Here is a 22,979-nt window from a genome sequence, read left to right as displayed (position 1 = left end):
TTGTTGAATCAGGATGACCTGAGGGACGGTGCCAGGCTCCCTTTCCCCCTCCTCCTGAGGTTTGTGACACGCACCCCTTGTTTCTAAAGAGCACGACTGCCTCATTCTTGGGGACACCAGCAACCGTCTCCAGGTTGGGTACTGAGTAGCTCAGATAAGATTTTGATCACCAGGTTGGGTCCGTGTTCTTTCTTCCTGATCATATTTGAAAATCCTCCCCCCGCTGAATCTGAGGGGGTCCACATTTCCCCTCAGCCCCTCGGTCTCTCCCCTGCCCGCACGCTAGAGCAGTCCTTCAAACCCAGTTCCCATCTTGTGGCTCCTCTGTTCACGATCTCCCAGTGGCTGCAGCTGGGATACAGACCAAAGCTCTCTAATGTAAGCGACATGCTGTGCTTTGGGCCAACTCCACTGGCCTTTCCTCAAGTCCTCAAACGTGTGATGTGCCCTCTGGCCCCTGGGCCCTTCCAAATGCTCTTCTCTCTTCTGGGAATCCCTTCCTGGTCCTGTGTTCCCATCAACTTCTCTCACTCCACTTTTGAGCCAGCACGTGGTCATCTGTCAGGTCGCAGCTCAGCCATCCCTTCCCCAGGGAGACCTCTGCCAGTTCTCCAGACCAGATCCCCCCCATCTTCCATCCCTGGCCTTTAGAGCCCTTGCCACCGGCTTTACTTGCGGTTTCCTTTTACCTGAATTCTTTCTCTGGAGATTCTTGCTATCCGAGTGCAGGTACCAAACAGTTTCAGATGTTTACTTCTGGAGATAGGGTTGGTGTTCCTCATTATTCATTAATACTGCTTATCCAAAACTCAGGAACCATGTAGATTTGATAGCTGGCTACCTCTTGTTATCTGAAGTCACCGTCCAAACCCTGAAATTCATTAGATTCAGAAACTGAGGGATATCTGCACATGAATGTATCAAGATGTATTGCTCATCAGTCTTGCCCAGCAGTCTAAGCTCCCACTGGGCCTCATCTTTTCTCATCCTTGTATTTATTCCAGCCCTTTGTACAATATGTGACATTCATTGAGTTAAAAGCAATCTGAAGAGGAAAGATTTTGTCAGTATGGCTCTTCTCCCCCCATTTTGCCAGTGAACTTGATAAAGCTATTGATATTACTATTCCTAAATCCAGCTCTTTCTCAGACAGTAAGTTATTTGAATTAATAAGAGACATATCTCTTGGTTAAATCAAAGAGACAGCTAAGAAGGTCCTCTATAGAGGATATATCATTGTTCAGAGTTTTTGTCCAGATTTGCAGCAAAAGTGAATTTATAGAGATGAGGTCAGTATGTTACCATCTGAGGGGACAGACTTTAGCTCTATTGTTGCTATCGGTGTTATACTCAGTGCTTGGTTAACAGTTAAGTAATTTATAGGATAGTACAGCTTGAAAGAATCTCAGTGTGAAGTCCATATTAAAATGAATCATTCTACAGCAATCATCATAGTCCTTTCTTGAGACTCAGTTGACCAAATTTCCATAGGTTCCTTGGGCTGAGTTCCATAACACTCACTGTTAAAAGTGCTTCTTCACTTATACTAAAACCTTTGTGTAGCTTTTATTTATAACTTCTTATAATAAATGACATTTCTGATTGAGTTTTAAAATAATAAGATTGCCTGTGTGATGATGAAAGGATGAATAATTAAATACCTAAATAGTTTTCAATTGAGGGCTAGATCTGCTGTTAATTTCAGCTGGGTTTTGCCAAGGAGTGGTTTGTTGATAGTCAAACCTTGATTAATCAGAAGGTGTAATCAAGAAATATTTTTTTTCTCCCTGCAGTTAATTGTCAGAAGAGAGAGATTATGACAACTACCACAACAAAACAAGCCCTAGAATTTATTCCGGGATGTGCTCCTGCGTGACTGCAGGGTCTCTCTGTAGGAATTAACTGAGGAATTCTTAGGTGTTTACACCTGTAAGTCCTTGTCGTTGTCAGAATGGTGACATGAGCGCCCGGGAGAATCAGAACATTCTGTTAGGCAAACAAAAAAGGCTGTAGATGTGAGAACAGCTTCCCAACACTAACAGTTAAGGATATGTCTCTGGTTAATACTCGATGGACTGGAGAGGTAACCTCCTTGGTACCCTTTACTGGAGCATTGTGTGTGCGTGTGTGTGTGTGTGCATGCGCCTCCGTAGTTGGAGCTACAAGAGGAATGCATGAGTCTAAGAGAATGGGACTGGTCTCAGTTTTTGCTCCTTCTCCACAGTCCCTCTGCTCATGGAGGATTGAAGCCCCAGTTCTATACAGAGGATTGGCATAAGGGAAAGTTTGCCTGACTTCTTCATCCCATCCCAAAGAATCATTACTTCACTGTGAGAACTCAGAAAAGCTTGGATTTTTGATATAATTTTCAGGAGTGAAGAAAGCCCAGGTACATCATAATTTCAGCAAGCCCCATATAGAACATACAGGAAGGGACCAAACCACTTAGCATCATTTGAAGACTATGTGGATACAGCTCCTTGATCTTTTCTGTATGGTCTTACATTTGAAATCATCTGGATTCTAGACTTCATGAGTGTTGTGGGGAAGCTATTTTTGCTAATGTTCCTGCCTGTTTTTCAAACTCCAGATATGGATCATTTAGACCAGAAGGTGTTGGGTAGTAGAGCATTGCTAGGTTTTTTTTTTTTTTTTTTTTCTTAGAAGCATTTTAGGACAAGCATCTCCAGATTCTCCCAGTGATATTCTGAGTCAGGGTTGGAAGTGATTAAACCCCGGGTGGAGAGAAAGAGGTGCTGTCCCATGGTGCTGAGTCTTTAGAGGAGGGAAGACCGCCTGTTGGTGAACCCACTCCATCTCTGATAGTCAGGCAAAGCCAGAAGCATGGCCCAGCCAGCCATTCGGCTTGCCTGACTTTGCTTCATTCACTTTTTTAGGTTCTCAATTCTGCATTTGTGATCCTTGGATGCACTGAGTAAGTTTGAAGAGTGTTAAACAATTTCCTAAAGTGAATTACTTTCATTCCAGAAGTATATGCTATTAAAAGATGTCTTGAATCAAACCGAGTGACCCAAAAGTACTGGTGCTCCCAGAAGGTCAGCATCACTGCTCCCCAGAGTTTTGCTCTGCTTTGATTTAAATCAGAACTGAACCACAAGAACAGCACCCTCCTCCAGGCTTTGCCACATCCTTTGTTTTTTTTTTTTAACCTAAATATTGTACGTGCTGTGTGTGCTCAGTTACTTTAGTCGTGTCCGACTCTTTGTGACCCTGTGGACTGTAGCCTGCCAAGCTCCTCTGTCCATGGGATTCTTCAGGCAAGAGACCTGGAGTGGGTTGCTGTGCCCTCCTCCAGGGAATCTTTCCAACCCTGGGATTGAACCCAAGTCTCCTGCATCTCCTGTATTGCAGGCGGATTCTTTACCCACTGAGCCACCTAGATATTAAACCTACCAATTTGTCTTTAGGAAAACACACACTCTCAGACCTTGATGGAGAACATTGTATCTGTACCAAATGATTCAAATACAGAAAGGGTGATTTTCTTTAGCAAAGGGAAAAGATCATTGAAGGTGAAGCTGGCATTTATTTTGTGCAATTAATATATTTGTGTGGAAGAGTTACTGGAAGAGTAAGCAGAGGAACAAGTCACATGTGACATGTAAGAAAAGGGCTAAACTGACTTGGTGGATGGCAGATTCCCAAATGGGAATTAAGGTGAGTGAGGAGGCTTCTGGCTCGCTGATGTTGGGCGCTGATTCCACCAACCACCGCTCTTTCCTATGGGATGCTTTTGTTGGGTTCTTGAAGGAAACGTGTGCACGGCAGCCGGACACGAATGAATGAACTCTCAGTCTTCCACTTGATGACAGTTTCGGTGTTATTTTGTCCATTTATTCATTGCAGTCTGGGGGTTAATAAATGCATTTTAAGTATAACGCCCTGGAGAAGATTAGTTTTGAAATCACTCGTTATCTGTTTTTGCAACTTAAAAAAAAATACAAGTAATTATACTCAACAGAAACACCAAGATATTTTAAATGTGTTCTACTTTCTATAGTTTATCTAACAAGTTGGCTAGATTTTTTAAATGGACATTCTCTGAAACAATGAAATGCCTTTTGCTTGCCATTTTACCTTCATGCCATTGTAGTTTCACTTCATGTTAAAAAGAACTTTATTAGCAGTCGTTTGAATTTAGAAGAAACTCTGTATTTAGGCACCATACTCGTCATATATAGCTAAACTTGATATCTCCACAAAAATGTGGGAAAGGATTCTTCATATGGAGACAGTAAAGCTATAAAAGTGAGATTCTACCTTCATGACTTTAGATGCAGCTAAAATCCCCCACAGATGTCCACCACATGAGCAGGTGATGATATTTTGAAGACTGCAGAGTCACTGTTTTTTATAGATCCCTTCCAATGTGAATATATTATCATACCAGATTTATGTATAAATGTTGAGGCTGGGAATTTGCATTTTCTAAACCATGCCAAGCATGTTGTCAAGAAGAGCACTCAAGAGAAGTGGTGATGCTCAAGTAAGTGCGGATCTTTGCTTAGGTAGCCACCCCTGGAAGGCAGCTCTTTTGTGCTTCTCCAGAATCCCTAAAGAAGATGTCACAAATACCAGGAACTTGTCACTATTTTTGTAGCAGTACTATATTTAGTAAGGCCCCCAAAACTAGCTAACGTTAGTCAATATATCCCAGCCAAATTTTGACATTTTCAGAAACCAGCACATTTTGTGAAATGTTACACTTCAGAAAAAGGAAAGGGGAAAGGTTTATATTTATATTATTATTAGCCATTTGTAAACAGTTCAAAAATGCTGTAACATTTCTAACACCAATCATATACTTCTAAACAATGTCAAGATCAGCTAAGTAGTATCATTTTCTATTTTTAGAAGACATGGAAAATGGTTTTGGTGGACTTATTCCAGGAAAAGGGAAAGATAACTTTACCAGGAGTGTTAATGTTGGTGACCATTTTTCTTTTTAGTGACCTAGGCTTTCAGATATGATTGAAGAAATGATGCTTTTTTAAAAACCCTTTATTTGGAGTATGATTGCTTCGCGATGTGGTGGTGTTTTCTGCTGTACGGCGAAATGAATCAGTCACACGCATACATAGATCCTCTCGTTTGGATTTTACGGAGAACAGTGTGGAGGTTCCTTAAAAAAATTAAAAATAGAACTATCATATGATCCAGCAATCCCGCTCCTGGGCATATACCCGGAGGAAACCATTCCAAAGGATACATTCACCCTAATGTTTATTGCAGCACTATTTACAATAGCCAGGACATGGAGGAAATGATACTTTATTTTAAGTTCCGTAGAGAAGAGAGTTTCCAGTGTCTCCGGGAAGACCGCAGCTCTCTCCCTCTCCTGGCTGATGCCAGGGCTCTCTGGGAAGGAAAGCTGGAAGGAGGGGGTCAAGGGTCCCTTTTGCTCCATCCCGTTCCCAAGATCAGGAGTCTGATGTGTTGCGTGTGCGTGGGAAGCAGTCGCTGGCCAAGAGAGGTGTTCAGATGATGGTGGTAAGTGGAATTGAGATGGACTGAAACGACCTGTGGGAGTCTTTGGTCCGACAGAGGAGCAGAAGCAGTGGTCACCGTGGAGAGAATTTGGGGGACGGGAGATCAGGGCTACAAGGGAAGGGGAAGCTCCGAGAGCCTTCCCCCCACCCCGGGGGAAGCGAGGGAGGTCGAAATGCCTGCAGATGTTGGAGGTGGCCCAGACCGAGTGCATTCAGACCGGGGAAAGGGGAAGATGCACAGATGGTTACCTTTCTGCCAGGAAATGCCCGACCCTGCAGCTGGACAGGGACATGGAGCACAGCTGCGCAGATTTCCTGGTCCCCACGGTCCCTGGGGGCCCTTCTGCAAGGAAGGGATGGTGTTGCAGGCCACTCCTGACCCCACCCGGGACTCCTTCCTCCCTGGCCCTGGTGTCGGCCCTGTGTGTGTGTGTGTGTGTACACACGTGTGAGAGAGACCAGGCAGATGTGATGTTGATCATTTGTGTGGGTGCATTGAAGGAATGGCCTGAGGACCAAGGACACAATTGTTAAGCAAAATATTGCTGGTCACCATTGATGGAAAAAGCACACTGTCCAGAATTTTAATTAGCAGAGTTTATGACATGACTTTTGTTTAATTCAACATGTTTTATCTTGCCTTCTCTCTCTCTCTCTCTCTCTTATGTTTCCACTGGGTGGTGCTGCAGGAATTCCTACCTTTGCCTTGAATCTACCCTTCCCAGAAAGACGCCTCTAAAGCATAATAGGAGGAAGTCAGTCCTGATTTAGAAAGATTTTACAGTTTCAACACAATAGTGGAGTTTGGAGGATGCTCTGGCAGGAAATGTCTCAGTTTCTGGATGTGGAAAAACCACCATCATTTTGTATCATGCAAAAGTGTTCTGACTGCACTCTGTATATACTTGTGGGCTTTACCAACTTACTATTTAGCACAGAAAAGCTTTCAACTTTCTGAAAGGTTATGGTTTCATCCTAGTAGAAGTGGCATGTGAGATTTCTTTTATTTTTGATTTTCGTAAAACTAAAAGTAGGTAACTAAACATTTTCTGCCTTAAACTTAGTTCAGGCAACCACAGATTTAAAAAAATCTCTCTGTGAAGGCTTTATCTGAAGCTGAAGGTATTCCATTTTTGTTTTAAAGATCATTTAGACAGCATATTGATCAAAAGGATATCTTAGATTTTTACTTTTGAAATACTCTTCATCAAAGAAAAGTAGTTTGTAGTTTGCTGACCCTGTATGGAGCAGGGTTAGGGTTGGTCTTACTTAAAAAGTTGAAACAGAGAAATTAACATTCTTCCCTGAGATCATGCGACTCCTCAAGGTCATGACTATGATGAGAATTTATATGTTCTGACATCCAGTGTTTCTCCTTGCACACAGGATTGAATTTTATTAACAGTACAGAAATTTTGGGAAAAGATTCTTCCATTCAAAGGCCTATGAAATATAAGAATCAGGGGGTAGTGTGGAAGAAGAGTGCCCACTGGAAATTAGGGAGCTCGTTAAACTGAAGCTCAAACTTAAGAACACTTAGCAAGGTTTTAAGTAAGTTTTACTCAATGCAAAACACCTTTTTTATTCTATGTGCATGTCATGAGACGCCATGAGATCCCACGTATTGCTTTCTTAGAACCTGAAACAGGGCTTCCCCAGAGATGTTGGTTTTTTAAAAAGATGTTTTTAGCCTCCGCTGGGTGCTCGCCGAGTCCGGTGGGTCACGTCTTTTCAGTGGGGTCCCCAGCCTGCCCCTATTCTCAGTGATGTGTTTCTCATGCGTCATGTTGTTGTTACATGAAATGCATGTGGGTTCGGGGCTCTGCTTGGTGGCCAGGTGAGATCACCTACCTTTCATTTCCCATGTTCCTCCACCTGATCCACCGTCTAGCGCGCGCGCGTACACACCAAACGGGAGGATGTCTTTCCTATTGAGAAAGAGCTAAATAATAGAAGGCACAGTTTCTTATCATCAAGAGGCAACCTTGGTTATTTAGCATTGGATGAAGCTGCCCTGTATTGAAACTGATAGTAGATCGTTTTAAAAAAGGAAACTTTGTTTTTGTTTTTAAATGATGGGGTGGGTTCAAACTCCCTTAGAACCGCTTGGAACAACTGGAGTCACGAAAGCAAAACCAGAAATGAACAAGGAAACATTTTGATTTGATTTCTCATGGGAATGTTAACTGTATTTTCCTCTGTGTTAAAATGGGACGTTTCTCTTAGTAGCTGCAAGGTGTGCATATAAGAAATGAAACCTCTGCTGGGGGAACTGTGTGTGGTGATTAAGAAGCTGGACTCAAAACCCAGGTGCACCTGGATGCGAGTCTCTTGTTTTCCCACACTGTGGCTGGAGCATCTTATTCTATGTCATTAAATCATGGAGTATCCAATTTAGACAACGTGTATAATGCCTGGTACACAGTAAATGCTCATCACATGTTAACATTACAAACAAAGTTCCTCTTTAAGGAAGAAATTGTGTTTTTTTGGTAGAAGCCCTATTTTTGAAAATTCCATGGACACTCAGTATTGCTGGTGGGGGAAGATACAGCTAACATTTCCTTTAGACTGGGGCTCTCTGAGATTTATAAATTATCTTTAGGATCTAAATATATCTTTTTCCCCCACTAGAGAACGTTAGATTCTCAAAAAGGGTCCATGGACCAAACACAGGAGGAAGATACTGCCCTGGAGATGAGTGTGTGTGTCTATTCTCTGGATATATTAGTAATTGTATGTTTTAGGTTGACTATAGGAGATTGTTGGTATTTGACTGTTTTTGACCCATGAAAACAATATCATATGGTTCAACCTAATAGCTGTGTGGTTAAGAACATAATTTAAAATAGCATCATAATGAGAAATTATAATGAGGGATAATTATAATTTATTTTCATATGTTACTTATCAAACCCTCAAAAGTCAGAATTCATCTGACAGCCTTGAGCTGCTAGTAATCATCCTGATATACAATAACTTCTGCTGTGTACAGTACTATCAAGGGATCTTAAATTTTCACTGGGGACTTAGTAGTAGTTTTATCACATTGAATGAATCATTTTTCTAGCTCCATGTGACTTTTGATCCAAATGACTACTGGTAGGAGAATTTGCTTGGTGTTTTTTTCTGTGTTGAATTCATACGGTTAATTACTCTGGGGAAGGAAAAAAGTCTCGATGCGTTTCCTTGGGCACTAGGCCTAGCCGTGTTCTTTCAGAAAGCAGAGTCTGGCCGTTGTGTTGAGGGTTAAAACAGAGCTGACACACAAGGCAAAATGAAACCAGAGCTGCAATTACAAAGTGGGACAGATGTAGGAGGCCAGGTTTCCTGTGGCCCATTTTCCAGTTTCCTCCCTACAACCTGCAGAAGAGGAAGCTGAATGCTACCAAGTGTGAGAACTGGAGGGAGATGTGCTTCAAGCCAGAATTAAGATCCTTGAAAACAACGCAGACAACAAAAACAACTGCAAAGAAAGCGAAGGTTTGGGTTTTAGTCCAAAAATGTCTGGGAAGGAGCAATCCATCTGTTTAAGGAAAAGGCATTGTCAGCAGCGCCTGGGCTTTTTGAGGGAGAGGACCCCCTCTATGGGGGGACCTGGGGAGTGTCCCAGGTTGGAGGAACCTCTGATTTTTTATAGCCCTACTTATCTTTCAAGATGTGGTCTGGTTTTTTAATACCATTGGTTACCTGAAAAGATTTTCTCTGCAGTGCCCAGGACTTCTGAGTCTGTTTTGGGGGGCATGTTGATATACAAGGGAGGTAGATGTGGTTAGCCGATCGGCTGTAATGAACTACAGCCCCACTTGGGGAGGGCTGGGTGACCAGTTGGCCGCTTTGATCTAGCAGGCTTGTGTTCCCTTAACTGTCCAATAAAATTGTGTCTGATGTTTTCAAAGAAGAGATTAAATGGAGATGTGTATATATGTGGAGGACTACAGATCATACACTATTTGTGTGGCTACCTGATTGTAAGCCATCTGGGGAGATGCCAGAGAAGTGGGCAAGTCCATCTTTCTCCCAAGAAAAAAGGAGAAAAAGAAAATCCTTCTATGTCTGGGCTCTTCAGCAGGTGATAGAAGAGTCTCTGAAGTCAGATATTACAGTCCCTATCTTAAAGGGAAAGAAATCGAGAGTCATGATGCTTTTTTATTGAATGCCCCTTGTTTACCAGGTGCTGTGCTGGAATTGCTGGATGACACTGATGTAGTGATGGTCATCGTTCAGTTGCTCAGTCATGTCCAACTGTCTTGTGACCCGTGGACTGTAGCCCACCAGGCTTCTCTGTCCATGGCCTTTCCCAGGCAAGAATACTGGAGTGGGTTGCCATCTCCTTCTCCAGGGGATCTGATGGCCAACAAGAAATAGCCCCGTCGGTGGGAGGCTTGTTCAAGGCTTCATGGAAGGCACAGATGCAGCAGCATCTAAGCCCTGGGGAAGGCTCACAATGTACAGGGCACTGTGCTGCACTTTTTCTCTACACCATCTCATTTAGATCCACCCATTTGTTTCTTTCAGGTGCAGAGAAATAGGTGGGTGCTTCTGGGACAACCAGTTATTTCATTTATGTTTTAACCCTGTGGATTAAGATCACCACGTCCTCTTCTGGCACAGGAAGGACAAACTCAGTACCAAGAATATTAGGAAGATTGGAGATGTTGCCAAATTTAGAGACCCAAGGAGTATCCATCCATGCCAGGCAACCTAGAGTGAGAATAGGCCCTTTCTTATCTGCCTGTGGGCCTAGTCTGAAAGATGTGGGGTGAGCTAGGACTGGATGTGCAGTGGAGGGGATGGGTGGGCTGGGAAATGGTGGGACATGGTCTGAATATACAGATGTGGCAGAAAGCAGAATGGTTGGAACCTACTTTCCCAGCTGGAGTTAATGTAGCCATCCATTTACTTTTCCAAAGGAAATTCACCCTATAAAAGTCACCAGCAAACCAGCTGAGTTGCTTCCCATATACCCACAGACAACACATAGTTTCAGAAGGAAAGAGGAGTGGATGTTGCTCAGTAAACAGCAGGTGGTGGTATTATAGTGGCTGTCAGTGACTTCCCCAGAAAAAATCTTTCTCTGTCTTCAGAATGATTTGAAAAACATTGTGAACTGGAAAAGGTATTTAAAAAAAAAAAAAGGCTGAGCGATGACTGCTTTCCCTCTTTTCTTGCTCACTCTGCTCCTTAAGGGGGCCTTCCTAGGTAGTGCTGGTGTCAGTGCGGGAGACCTGGGTTCTACCCCTGGGTCAGGAAGATCCCCTGGAGGAGGGAACGGCAACCCACTCCAGTATTCTTGCCTGGAGAATCCCATGGACAGAGGAGCCTGGTGGGCTACAGTCCATGGGGTCATAAAGAGTCAGACATGACTGAAGAGACTTAGCTCACACACGCTGCTCTTTAAAGCACGGACAATCTGCAAATAGTCACAGGATGGATGAGAATATAAACATTTTTAATAGATAAAAAGAGCCTCGAGGGACATGAATTTAGCCTCACAGATTAGCATTTTTTTTACATACAGTGGTTGACAAGAATTAAAATGTCTTTTGAAAATAGACGTCAATAATCTTAGTTTCACCTTCTCAAAAATAATATAAAAAAGACTTCCGTTTGTGTTGCTCAGTTACCAAATATTAATCCTTATTGACTTCATGCCCTAAAATTATTCTGTGCCAAGTTACTGCTGACCTCAAATAGTACAAATTGTTGTTTTCCAATTCCCTGCCTTAAGTACAGGTTTTTGTTTTAATGGGATGGTTTCTGACATTTCTCTACAGAAACACTTAGTAGATATTCTGGGCAGAGGAATTGAAATTCAGAGAATTTTCAGTACTGAGTGTTCAAGTTTCATCCTGACTTCTCTAACTCTGCAAGTTTTAACAAGCAGAAAGATGTGAACTTGCTGAACACCTAGTTTATTTTTTTCGCAGGAGTTTTACTCCTTTCCTTGGGCTCTCTCATTTCTAACTGGTTTTTTATAAGTTGGCTGAAAGTTCTCTAGTTCCCACAATGTATAAGCTTTACAAAGACAATTTTTCTGAACCCTCTAAACTCTAACTCAGGGTAGCTTAAAACAATGAAACTAGAAACATGCAAAGAGAAGTGTTAGGTTGCCACAGATAGGAAGAAGAGCAAATAAGCGGGTATTTCAGCTTCTAAGAATGGAAGCAGAAACCTCAGGCTTTGCCTACGCACTCTGAGCGGCTCTGTCTCACGTTAGGATGTCTGGCGCCACCTTGCGGCAGAATGGCTGCCACCAAGAAGCGGAGCACATCCGCTCGGGAGGAGGCAGCCTGAGAAGGGGCGGGGGCCGGACTAGGTTTGGGAGGGGTGGTGCTGAAGCTTAAAACAGTTTGCAGAAATCCTCTTTGTACAGACCCCCACAAATTATAACTACAAAATCACTAGAGCCCCTAGACTCGTGCAAAGTGATGGTCCCTGAGGCATCAGCTTCACCAGGAGCCCTCGGTGCAGGGTGACAAGGTGATGCTGGTGGCCCTGGGCTGGGACTGACTCTCCTGGCAGCCTGGCCGCTGCTGGAGGCTTGGTGGCGTCTGAAGGAGCACAGTAACCTCTGCTACTGGATGGACTTACCTGTTACTTTTCTTGAGGTATAGTTGATTTACAACATTAGTTTCCAGTGTGCAGCAAAGTGAGCAAACGTTTTATAGGTTAAACTCCATTTGTAGTTATTATGAAATATTGGCAATATTCCCTGTGCTGCACAATCCATCCTTGTGGCTCATTTATTTTACTGACGGTTGTCCAGCAGTTAGTTGTGATTCTGGTGTTTCCATGAGAGGGAGTAGGCACATGTCCTTCTACTCCACCATCTTGTCTCCGCCCCATGGTTATTTATTTTATGCACAGTAGTCTGTGGTCCTATCTTATCCCTTCCTCCTTGCCCCTCCCTATTGGTAACCACTGGTTTGTACCTATGGGTCTTGGGTGGACTTTGTTTTTCAGGCATGAGTTAGAGGTTGTTTTTGCGCAGGTTACATGGCCATCTCATCCAGGCCTGCACGCTGATTCTTGCTTTGGACTTTAGCCATCACTGGCTGCTCCCACCCCTGCCCTGCCCATGGTGCAGAACTTCTTCCTCTTCAGTTCAGTTGTGTCCAACTCTCTGCGACCCCATGGACTGCAGCATGCCAGGCCTCCCTGTCCATCACCAACTCCTGGAGTCCACCTAAACCCATGTCCATCAAGTTGGTGATGCCATCCAACCATCTCATCCTCTGTCGTCCCCTTCTCCTCCCGCCTTCAGTCTTTCCCAGCATCAGGGTCTTTTCTAATGAGTCAGTTCTTTGCATCAGATGGCCAGTGTATTGGAGTTTCAGCTTCAGTGTCAGTCCTTACAATGAATATTCAGGACTGATTTCCTTCAGGATGGACTGGTTGGATCTCCTTGCAGTCCAAGGGACTCTCAAGAGTCTTCTCCAACACCACAGTTCAAAAGCATCAATTCTTCGGTGCTCGGCTTTCCTTATAGTCCAACTCTCGCATCCATACATGACTACTGGAAAAACCATAGCTTTGACTAGACAGACCTTTGTTGGCAAAGTAATGTCTCTGCTTTTTAATGTGCTGTCTAGGTTGGTCATAAGTTTTCTTCTAAGGAGCAAACGTCTTTTAATTTCATGGCCGCAGTCACCATCTGCAGTGATTCTGGAGCCCTCAAAAATAAAGTCTGTCACTGTTTCCATTGTTTCCCCATCTATTTGCCATGAAGGGATGGGACCAGATGCCATAATCTTAGCTTTCTGAATGTTGAGCTTTAAGCCAGCTGTTTCACTCTCCTCTTTGACTTTCATCAAGAAGCTCTTTAGTTCTTTTTCGCTTTCTGCCGTAAGGGTGGTGTCATCTGCATATCTCAGGTTATTGATATTTCTCCTGGCAATCTTGATTCCAGCTTGTGCTTCATCCAACCCATAATGTACTCTCATAATGTACTCTTACTCTCTCCTCTTATCCTTTTCTTTTTGAAGGTGAAAGAGTGTTCTTTTCTTGCCTTCCACCCCCTAGAACTTCAAATGCTCTCCTAGGCAAGACTTTCTCCTGATGACACAACTCCATGAATTGTAAATCTGTATCAGAACCTGGTTCTTATGACCCAACAGAAGCTAAATGTTAACAAGGAAAGGGGAGAAATTACGGGCGCATCCTCTGAACAGAACTCTAGCTTTAAGCTTTTGAAGGAGGGACTTTGGTCAAATCCTATCACCCTTTTCAGATTTTGCTCACCCTTTTGTTCAAGGCTCTGCTCAAGCTCACTGCGTTAGCAAGCCTTCTCCAGTAGCCTGCTCCCAGTCCTGATGATGCGAGTTCCTTGCTCTTGGTGGGAGGCGGTGTAACAGTGGTTAAGGGCACAGACTGAGGCCTGTACGAAACTCAGGCTTACTCATTCATTTATTTGACAAAGTGGGCAGAGGGAGGCACCGTCGATGACGAGAGTGATCAGTATATTCAGTCTGTAGCATCCTTCTCTTTGAGACTCCCTCCAGATTAAAGAGTGAATCAAGGATACTATCTGTGTTCTTTAAAGACAAAAAGAGTTGAAAACACAGAATGAGGGTGGAAAGTGATGGCTCAGAGTCTGCCTGAATGTCCCTCCCTCCTCCTCTGTGCCGTGGACAAGCTCCTCATGCTTGGTCCACCTCCACCGTGAGCCGCCCGGGGAACGCTCCCCAGTTGGGCTTCGTCTTTACAAGTGGTGCCATCACGGCTGTCCCTTGGGTCGTCGTTTCAGAGCCCTTCTTCTATCTCATTTGGAGCCAATGGTTCTTGTCTCCTTAACTCCCTTCCCTGCTCCAGGGGCACAAGATAGATCAGGGCAGAACCAGTCCCAAGAGAGGTGTGAGCACCCAAGGGCTGTCTTTGCTAGAGAAACACCTTGGAAGCTTCAGGACAAGCATTTTACACCAGGGTTTCTTAAGCTGGAGGCAGCAAGTATGTGTTCAGGGATCTGAGTTTTCTGCCAGAAGTTTTAAAAATCTGTTTTTTGACTTTTAAAAATATTGACATATAGTTGATTGACAATGTTGAGTTAGTTTCAGGTACACACAGTGTGATTCATTTTATATATATTCTTTTTCAGATTCTTTTCCATTGTAGACTATTACAAGATGGTGAATATAGTTCCCTGTGCTACGCAGTAGGTCTTTGTTATTTATTTTATATATAGTAGTGTGTGTCTGTTGATGTTTTTCATCTTTTGATGATAGTCTTTTTAAAAACCCACATAAACATATTCTAGGTCACCTTATAAACAACAGTCACCAAAGAGCTGAAGATTCTTCCTGGATTTCAGCGCCTGTTGTGGAATCATTGCCTAATGAACAAAGAACCAAGGTGGATATAGTATCTAAATGATGCCTTTGAGCTAGCTGAAGGCCTGATAGCCTCACAACATGATCTATGAAGAAGTTTCTCTGTTGCTTAAGAAATAATAGTAAACTTTGGAATAACACTACGTACCAAGTGTAGTTCAAGGGCGTCCTTAATAACTCATGTAATCCTTGCAGCAGCCCTGTAAGGGAGATACCTTTATCGTCGTCATCTCCATTTTCCTTATGAGGTCACTGAGGCACAGAAAGGTTAAGTAACTTAACCAAAGTCCCTCAGCCAAATAGGACCAGTACTTAAATTTGAACCCAGATAGTCTGGCTCTGAATCTGCTCTTCCTCACTGTGTAGCCTTCTAAGTAGACAGAAGCAGTTCACCTTCTCATCTGCTGCAAGTTGTAGAAAATAATTATGCTTCCACAAAAAACTGTGCGTTGCCTAGACTCTAATCGCCTCTGGAGGATGTGATTCTGGTTTTATGGAAGGTATTTTACAATCTATTAATTAGAGATAGCTGATAGCAAAAATAATTATTGTCTATAGGTATGCAAATTGTCTCCTATCTTGTAGAGTTCAGTTAACTCCTCTCTCACCCCTGTTTATGCATTCATTTCAATATTCCTAATTTATAAATGCCTTTATTATTCAGATTCTTTTTTGAACTTGTTAGAACCCCTGCCAAGTTCCCTGGTTGACTAATGAGTGAAATAAAATCTTTAACATGTCTTCATTTTATATCTGTAGGAGATCCACGATTTTACCCATTTTGAAAATTATTTTTTAACAAAGGTATTTCTCGGCCCTTAGCTTCTCGATGAGGCCTTCCATGACTTTGTGCTCACACACCCCAGGCTCCCACCCCCTTAACCTGCTCTGGTTGCCTTTGCCTGTAACACTGTTTTTCCAAAATACTGTGTTTTAATAGTCATGTGTTTGTTGTTTATGGCCTGCCTTCTCCCATTAGAATGTAAGATTCATGAAGACAGAGGTCGTCATCTCCTTTGTCTCTGATGTGTCCCAAATACCCAGAGAGTGTCTTGGCATAAAATGGATACTCAAAAAAAATTGAAAAAGGTGGAGAGAGAATTGAGTCTCTCTCCTCTTTGTAGGGTATAATTGTATGAATACATCTTACTCAAAATAACTTACAGGACCATAACTTCTGTGTTGGTTGCCTCTCAACCAAGCATCATGTGTCATATGTAAGATTAATTGTTAATTTGCATAGGGTGGGAGCGATCAGCTGGTTGTATAAGAACTATAAACCTTGAGGCACTTATATCCATTTTTCTTCTTAATATTGAAGGGAGACTGTAATGAGATATTTAGTGAAGATGATTTGCCCACATGAGGACCTGTTAATTTTTTGCCTCCTGCTCCTTCCAAAGGAGGGATGTGTGTTATTCAGATTTGCCAAACTGTTTTAAATGATCTAACTCTCCTCCGCCGTGGCAACATCTAGGCTATAAATTACAGAGAAGGAACAGCTGGGGCAAATAGCAGGTAGCTCTGTTCTCTGGAGAGGCCTGGAAGAGGCCTTGTCAGCTGCTGTGACCGTGGTCTTGGGTTAGTTCCAGTAGAAGTGCTGAGAGAGAAACCATCTGCAGCGGGCGGCAGGGTTGAGATGCAGTCAGGGAGGGTACAGAGAGGATCTAATGCGGAGGGCATCTCTTCCAGTAAGAGCAGTGATTTCACAGTGGATCCTCCTAAACATAAAAGTGCAGAGCTTAATGTTCACATTAAGCGTGGCATTATGAGCACTATAAAATTTAAAGAATCTTTCAATCAATAAAAATTTAACCTTGAAAAAAGAGGAAAAAATAAGAATAGAATCATGTGCTTTCCGTGAAATTGAAAAGAATTTAAAACCATCAGTCAATGATTTTTGCAGCTCTCAAATTATTTTATGAGATTTTAAGATTTCAAAGGATCATGTGTTCATATGAAACATTAAATTTTATCGACTCTTGGAAAAAGGAAAAAATGGCGTTACCATACCTGATAAAATTTTGTCCATTCAAAATAAGGTCTAAGGGGGAAAAAAGAGTAACATTTTCTAGTCAGCTGAAAGTTTGATTTGGGAAATTGTTTTTAAAGCAAATTATAGCATTTCTTTCATGTATTGTACATAATTTAAGTGGAGAGTTGTGGGAAGTCAGCTAAATGAGGCTAGGCTGATGAAGCGTATTAAGTTAAAGCAGACCCCTGCTTGTATAATAATGTATCAAACATAAATCTCAACCATCAGTGCTTTCTTGAACTTTTTATTTAGTAAGAGCCATAGGATGCTGCCTGAATTATACACTTCTTCATAATGGCAGCAGATACACTGGGCTTGATTGTACCTTCATGTTAAGACATAGGACTTTATTAAGGAGTCTAGGCATCAAGGAATTAATTAAAAAAAAAAACACTAAAAAAATATATATATATTTTTGGTGAGAGATATATTAATTTTGATCAATTTGCTACTGTGTGTTGGTGGTTGGGGGGAGAGTGTGTTCCCCAGCCATGTGTGAGACTCTTTTCTTTGCCAGTGTCCTTGACCGGGGCAGAGTTTGTATCTGGCAAAGGTGTGAAGCGTGACTGTACGTGAAAACAGTTGTGTAAATGATGACACTTCATCACAGTTACTGAGGTTGGAACTAAGATCAAGGAGACGCTGAGTATCCAGTGGTGGGAACCACAGCGGTGAGATCAGTTGCTGACCCGTCCACCCCAAGCCCTACGTGTTCCCGCTGCCTCGCGTGCACTCGGCCATGTCCGTCACCAGGGAGGGTGGGACGGGTGGAGGCCAGAGGGGCCATGGGGGGCCCGCTGTCGCCCAGCACGACTTCTGCCAAGTGCAGAGGTGGGTGACAGATGTTTGTCGCTGTGATAAGCTCGTGGGGAAATGTTTCTGAGGCTCACCTCTGAGTAGCGTGTGGCTGGGTGTTGCACAGTGAAGGCTTGTGTGACTGCACGCTGGCGGAAGCTGGCGGACCCAGCAGCGTGGAGTGGCTGGAGGGCTGGAGAAGGAGAATGGGGCATCGGTGGTGGGTTTGCCCTGCGTTAGGCAGGAGCGGCTCGATGACTCAGTCACCTCCGGTGCAGCCCTGTTACTCACATCCACCCTCTGAGGAATCCTCCCACCCTCAGCGGTAGCCTGGCTCCGACAGCTCCATGTGGGAGAGTGATGGGCAGGAAGGGGCCCCTCCTCCGCCCACCCCGCCTCGCCAAAGCTCTGAGTGTGTGCGGGCAGCCCTCTGGTGCCTGGTACTCGGCTTGTGCCGCTCCTTGGCCCAGCTCATCAATTCTAGAAACTGGCAGGGCCCTGACGAGGGTGTCCCTGTCCCTACCCTTTGCTCCCCTGCCTCTTCACTTTCCTCTCATATCTCCCTTTTCCTTCCCTCTTTCCTCCTCTTAGTTTTGCTGAGGGCCAAGCCGTAGCACCTATGGTCATTTATGTGGCCCGCTTGTAACCCTCAGAGTAAAGACAGGATTCGCCAATCCCCCTGCATATCATGCTTTTTCATGCCTAGACACCCCTCATGATTGTGAGTGTAAGTTTACAATGTAAAGATACTGTACCCCAGCAGAGAGAGTTTTTTAGACTAAGACATTGTAATAGTCAGCTCTTGCTGCTATGATGCTGCGTAACAAACAGCCTGAGAGCCGCTGGTATCCGGCAACATTTATTTTTCTCGTTGGTTGACCTCAGGGGCACTGCTTCAGACTGTGATTTGTGTGACTTTGCTCCAGGTTTTGGGTCGAGCTCAGATTGGCTCCACGTGTCTCATTTTTGGGCCACAGCCTCACAGTAATAACAGGAACACAAGAGGGAAGGCGCAAACACTGGAAGCCTCTTAGACCTCAGCTGAGAAATGGCACATTGTCATTTCCGCTCATCATTCCATTGGCCAAATCAAATAGCGTGGCCATCCCCAAATATCCGTGGGATGTGGGAAAAGTACTCTACCCATTCTGGGCCACTGCTGCACGCTCACTTGAAAGGGAGAGGAGTGGAAGATTGAGAACAGTTATCTGGTCTACTGTACAGTAGGTCCTCATTGTTTATGCCTGGGGCACATGGCTCCAATACACGGGGTTGGAGTGCCATGGGAAGGGATTCCAGGAAGCACAAGAAGCTCTGAGGAGTCCTGGTTGGGAGAAGCACTAAGTGTGGAACACATGGAGATGTTCACATTGTCCTCCTGTTCCATCAGGAACGTGATGGCTCATGTCAGAGGTGGGGGAGGTGTGAGCGGCTAGAGCCCCCGACCCAGGAATCCCTTCCATCAGACTCCAAACCCACTGGCAGCCTTCTGCCCTTTGGAGCAGGTTCCTCCGAGCATCCACTTTAAAATTTTAGAGATATTTGAAAGCTTACTGCCTGAAGGGTTTGGGTGCGAAAATGCCGAAGAATCTGAGACCGCTGTTAGCGATTCTTAGTGCCAGTGATGGGGAGTATGCTGTGGGCCGTCCTCAAATAATCGCAAGCTCGTATTCGGAGCTGGAGCTGGGGGGCTGCTGTGTGTGCATCACCATGGTTGTGTTTATGAGACTCATGAGATACAAAAGGCGGTTTTAATCCAACAAGGAAGTGATTTACTGTCTTACGGACTGAGTGGCCATTGTGATGAAGATTGATTTCTGAAAAGAATATCTCCTTTAAAGAGCCGTAAATAAAAAGTGCCCTATGGGTATTTGAAGAACATTACTATTCTGTTTCTCTTTAACTGAGAAACCCATGTTGCTCAGAGAAACAGTAAAATGTGTTCTTTTGGCTGAACATGTGAAAGGAAATAAGGAAATAAATACTGGAAAGCTAGGTATTTTCCACATGAATCCCTGTGTGGAAAGGGAGAAAAATGATTGGTCAGTCTGAAAGCTGCCCCTTTAAGAGAAATGCAGAAGAGGAGGTGTGAAGTTGACAGAAATGTTGGCACAGATAAGTCTCCCTGGGCTGTTACTCTGGCTTCTGGGTCTCCCAGAGTCGTGCGCTTCTCACTGCGCCCTAGCTCCCGTCACCCTGGCTGCCTCCTGGGGCTTCAGTGTTCCCTCTTTGCATCACGGCACGATCCCTACTTCTCTCTGGCTTTGTCCACACCTCACAACTGGCCTTCGAAGCTTCTATCTGTGCCGAAAGCCAGCGTTCCACCCTCTGGACATCCTGGGCTTCCTCATTCCAGCATCCTTCCCAGATCGAAACCCAGGGCACTTCACGTGTCCAGTCATGAGGGTTGAGCTATGATGAAGCTCTTGAGACCAGCCCAACCGCCTCTCCTTTCCTGATGTGCAATTGTTGATGAGACAAATGGGCATTGTTGTAATTTTTACAGTCAGTACCCATTGCCATGAAAGTCTTCAAATGTCTGAAGTTGGGAACTGCCTGGGAGAGTGGGGAAAAATTTCCTTGAGAAGGTTCCATATCAACTGGGTAGTGCTGGATGAGTAGAATTTCACCAAACTCTAAAGCTGAGGAGCAGCATTTTAGAAGGAACAGCATTTACAAAGTCCTCAACAGAGTCAAGGGGAAAAGATAACGTTTTATAGGCTTCCTTCTCATAGTGAAGAAAAGAGTGCATTTCCCATCTCTGTGCTTGTGACAATGGTGGGCTTTTTTTTTTTTTTTTTGGCTGTGCAGGGTCTTATTTACACATGTGGGATCTTTAGTTGTGGCATGTGAACTCTTAGCTGTGGCATGTGAGATCTAGTTCCCTGACCAGGGATCGAACCCAGGCCCCCTGCACTGGGAGCGCAGAATCTAAGAACATCAGGGAAGTCCCACAAAAGGTGTTTCTATCTGCAACGTGACAAGTGCCTGAGAAAGAGACCAACTCTTTAAGTGGCAGTAACTGATTCCTCAGGTCTTTAAGCATGTATCGGTCGGGCATTGGGCGGGGTTATCAGGGCACTAGGAATACAGAAAGTAACCTAACAAAGTCCCTTCTTAGAGAAGCGCCTCACGCAGCACACCTATTGGTATACCCCCGGCCCCTCGGTAACCGCACTTGGCGGCTCCGGTGCTTCATCCAGGTAACAGCCTAGAGGCTGACCAGCGAGGGGGCTGATAGGATGAACGGGTACAGACACCACGTTCGTTGCATGGGCAATCGTGTGTATGAGGACTGATGCAGGAAGGGGCAGTCCATTCATCGTTTTTCCATGTCATTCCCAGTGTACCCCTGTCACCTGTGGGGATGTGTGCGGCGAATCCCGGGGTCACAGGGCGTCCCTGTATTTCTGGCTGTTTGCAGACATGCAGCCAGATATGACTCAGCGTGGCGGTTGGGATGGACGTGAAGGTCCCTTGCCGAGGTTCGCGGGGCGGGGGTGGTGCCCCCCGGCCTCGGCAGCTGCACTCATGAGCCTCCCCCCCCCCCAGGTATGGAGAGTGCAATCACGCTGTGGCAGTTCCTGTTGCAGCTGCTGCTGGACCAGAAACATGAGCACCTGATCTGCTGGACCTCCAACGATGGTGAATTCAAGCTGCTCAAGGCAGAAGAAGTGGCCAAGCTGTGGGGACTCCGGAAAAACAAAACGAACATGAACTATGACAAGCTGAGCAGAGCCCTGCGGTACTATTATGACAAGGTACACCTCTGCCGTTTCGGGGGGCTGTCCCGGGGGTGGGGGGCAGCCACCGTCACAGCCCGCTGAGGACAGCGGGAAATAGCGCACGGTGCGTGTGCACACGCGCGTGTTCAGCCACGGCCAGCTCTTTGCGACCCAGTGCAGTGATAGCCCACCGCGCTCCTCTGTCCCCGGGGTTTTCCAGGCAGGAATATTGGAGTGGGTTGCCATTTCCTTCTCCAGGGAGTGTACCGTGAAGGGCATCAAACAGGGGCTGTCGATGCAAGTTTGGGTGCTGTTTAAGAAAGGCTGTGCTATAGGGACTTTTTTTCCGGCCGCCCTTTAGGTGGTGGTGTTTTTGTTGTTTAGTCTCATAAGTCGTGTCCAATTCTTTCTCGACCTCATGGAGTGTAGCCCGCCAGGCTCCTCTGTCCACGGGATTGCCCAGGCAAGGATACTGGAGTGGGTGTCATTTCCTTCTCTAAGGGGTCTTTCCCACCCAGGGATTGAACCTGCATCTCCCGCATTGCCAGGTTATCACTTAGCCACCAGGGAGGTCCGCCCTTTAGGTGTTACTGTGGGTCAAATTTTGTTGCCTCTGCATTTTCTTCTGTGGTTGCTGCAGAAATTTTCTCACAATAGAAATTAGATGCAGGGAGGTTCTGGGGCCTCCGTCATAGGCAGAGTGACAGAATGAATGTGACAATCGAGAAAGTCTGTTTATCCTGTCTGGTTTGTGACTCACTCAAACAGGCTTTTCCAGGGTGGGGGGGGGATGGTACCTGGGGCAAGCTATTTAACATTTGGGTGCCTGCTGTCCTCATTTATAAAATGGGGCTCAAATAGTGTGGGCTCAGGACTGCTGTGTAGAACTAAACAAGCCAGCATATGTGGAACACTTAGAGCAATGCTTGTTACTTGGGGATCGTGATTTCGTGGGAAACCTCCCTAATTAAAAGCAAAACCATTCTCATGTTTAAGTCCCGGAAATAAGTCAAAGTGCTCTATTAATGATAACACTACATAGTTTCCAAAGCCTGGACAGTCGGAGTGAGCTGTAATGCGTTTCTGGAAAAGCAATTGATGTGCCTGCTGGGGCAAAATTATTGCTCTTGAGGGGTAATCATTTCAGGCCTGTAATTGTTGACCATTTCTGTGTGGAGCTATTGTTGCTGAATATTTAGCCTCATAGACATAAAGATTTGGAGTCTAATAAGGGTAAGCTTTTGTTCCGGTTTTACTATTCATGTTGAAAGGTGAATTTAAAACTGATTTAAATATTAGTTCCTGAACTATCTTTAGTGCCATCCTCCTGCCAACCTCTTTGGAATTCGAGACAGAAGGATTACACATTTCAGGAAGTGGAGGCATCGTTAATTATAAAGTGTTCCTTTATATGATCGTAATTGCATATGATTATGTCATTGAAATGTTAAAGGTGCTTCCCTTTAATGTAGCAATTAATTAATGCCGGCTTAATGCAGAGTCCTATCAAGATGTAAAAAGCACTTCTCACAAATTGCACTGTCTGGAAGCCTCACAGATGGTTTATTGTTTTGCCTTTTCCCAG

At 44.5% G+C, this 22,979-nt stretch overlaps 1 protein-coding gene across 1 annotated transcript in view; it reads left to right on the top strand.

The window, feature by feature from the left end:
• Positions 1–22,979, top strand: part of ELK3 (ETS transcription factor ELK3) — a 69,230-nt gene that overhangs the window by 6,433 nt on the left and 39,818 nt on the right. Inside the window, exon 2 of the mRNA XM_061125602.1 lies at positions 21,222–21,430. Within this exon, the coding sequence (XP_060981585.1) occupies positions 21,224–21,430 (207 nt within the window). The 5' untranslated portion in view covers positions 21,222–21,223. The remainder of the gene's footprint in view (positions 1–21,221; positions 21,431–22,979) is intronic.

Source organism: Dama dama, chromosome 22, assembly GCF_033118175.1.
Source record: "Dama dama isolate Ldn47 chromosome 22, ASM3311817v1, whole genome shotgun sequence".
Taxonomy (NCBI): Eukaryota; Metazoa; Chordata; class Mammalia; order Artiodactyla; family Cervidae; genus Dama; species Dama dama.
Note: the sequence above shows the minus strand (reverse complement) of the source record. Positions and strands in the feature narration are given on the sequence as shown.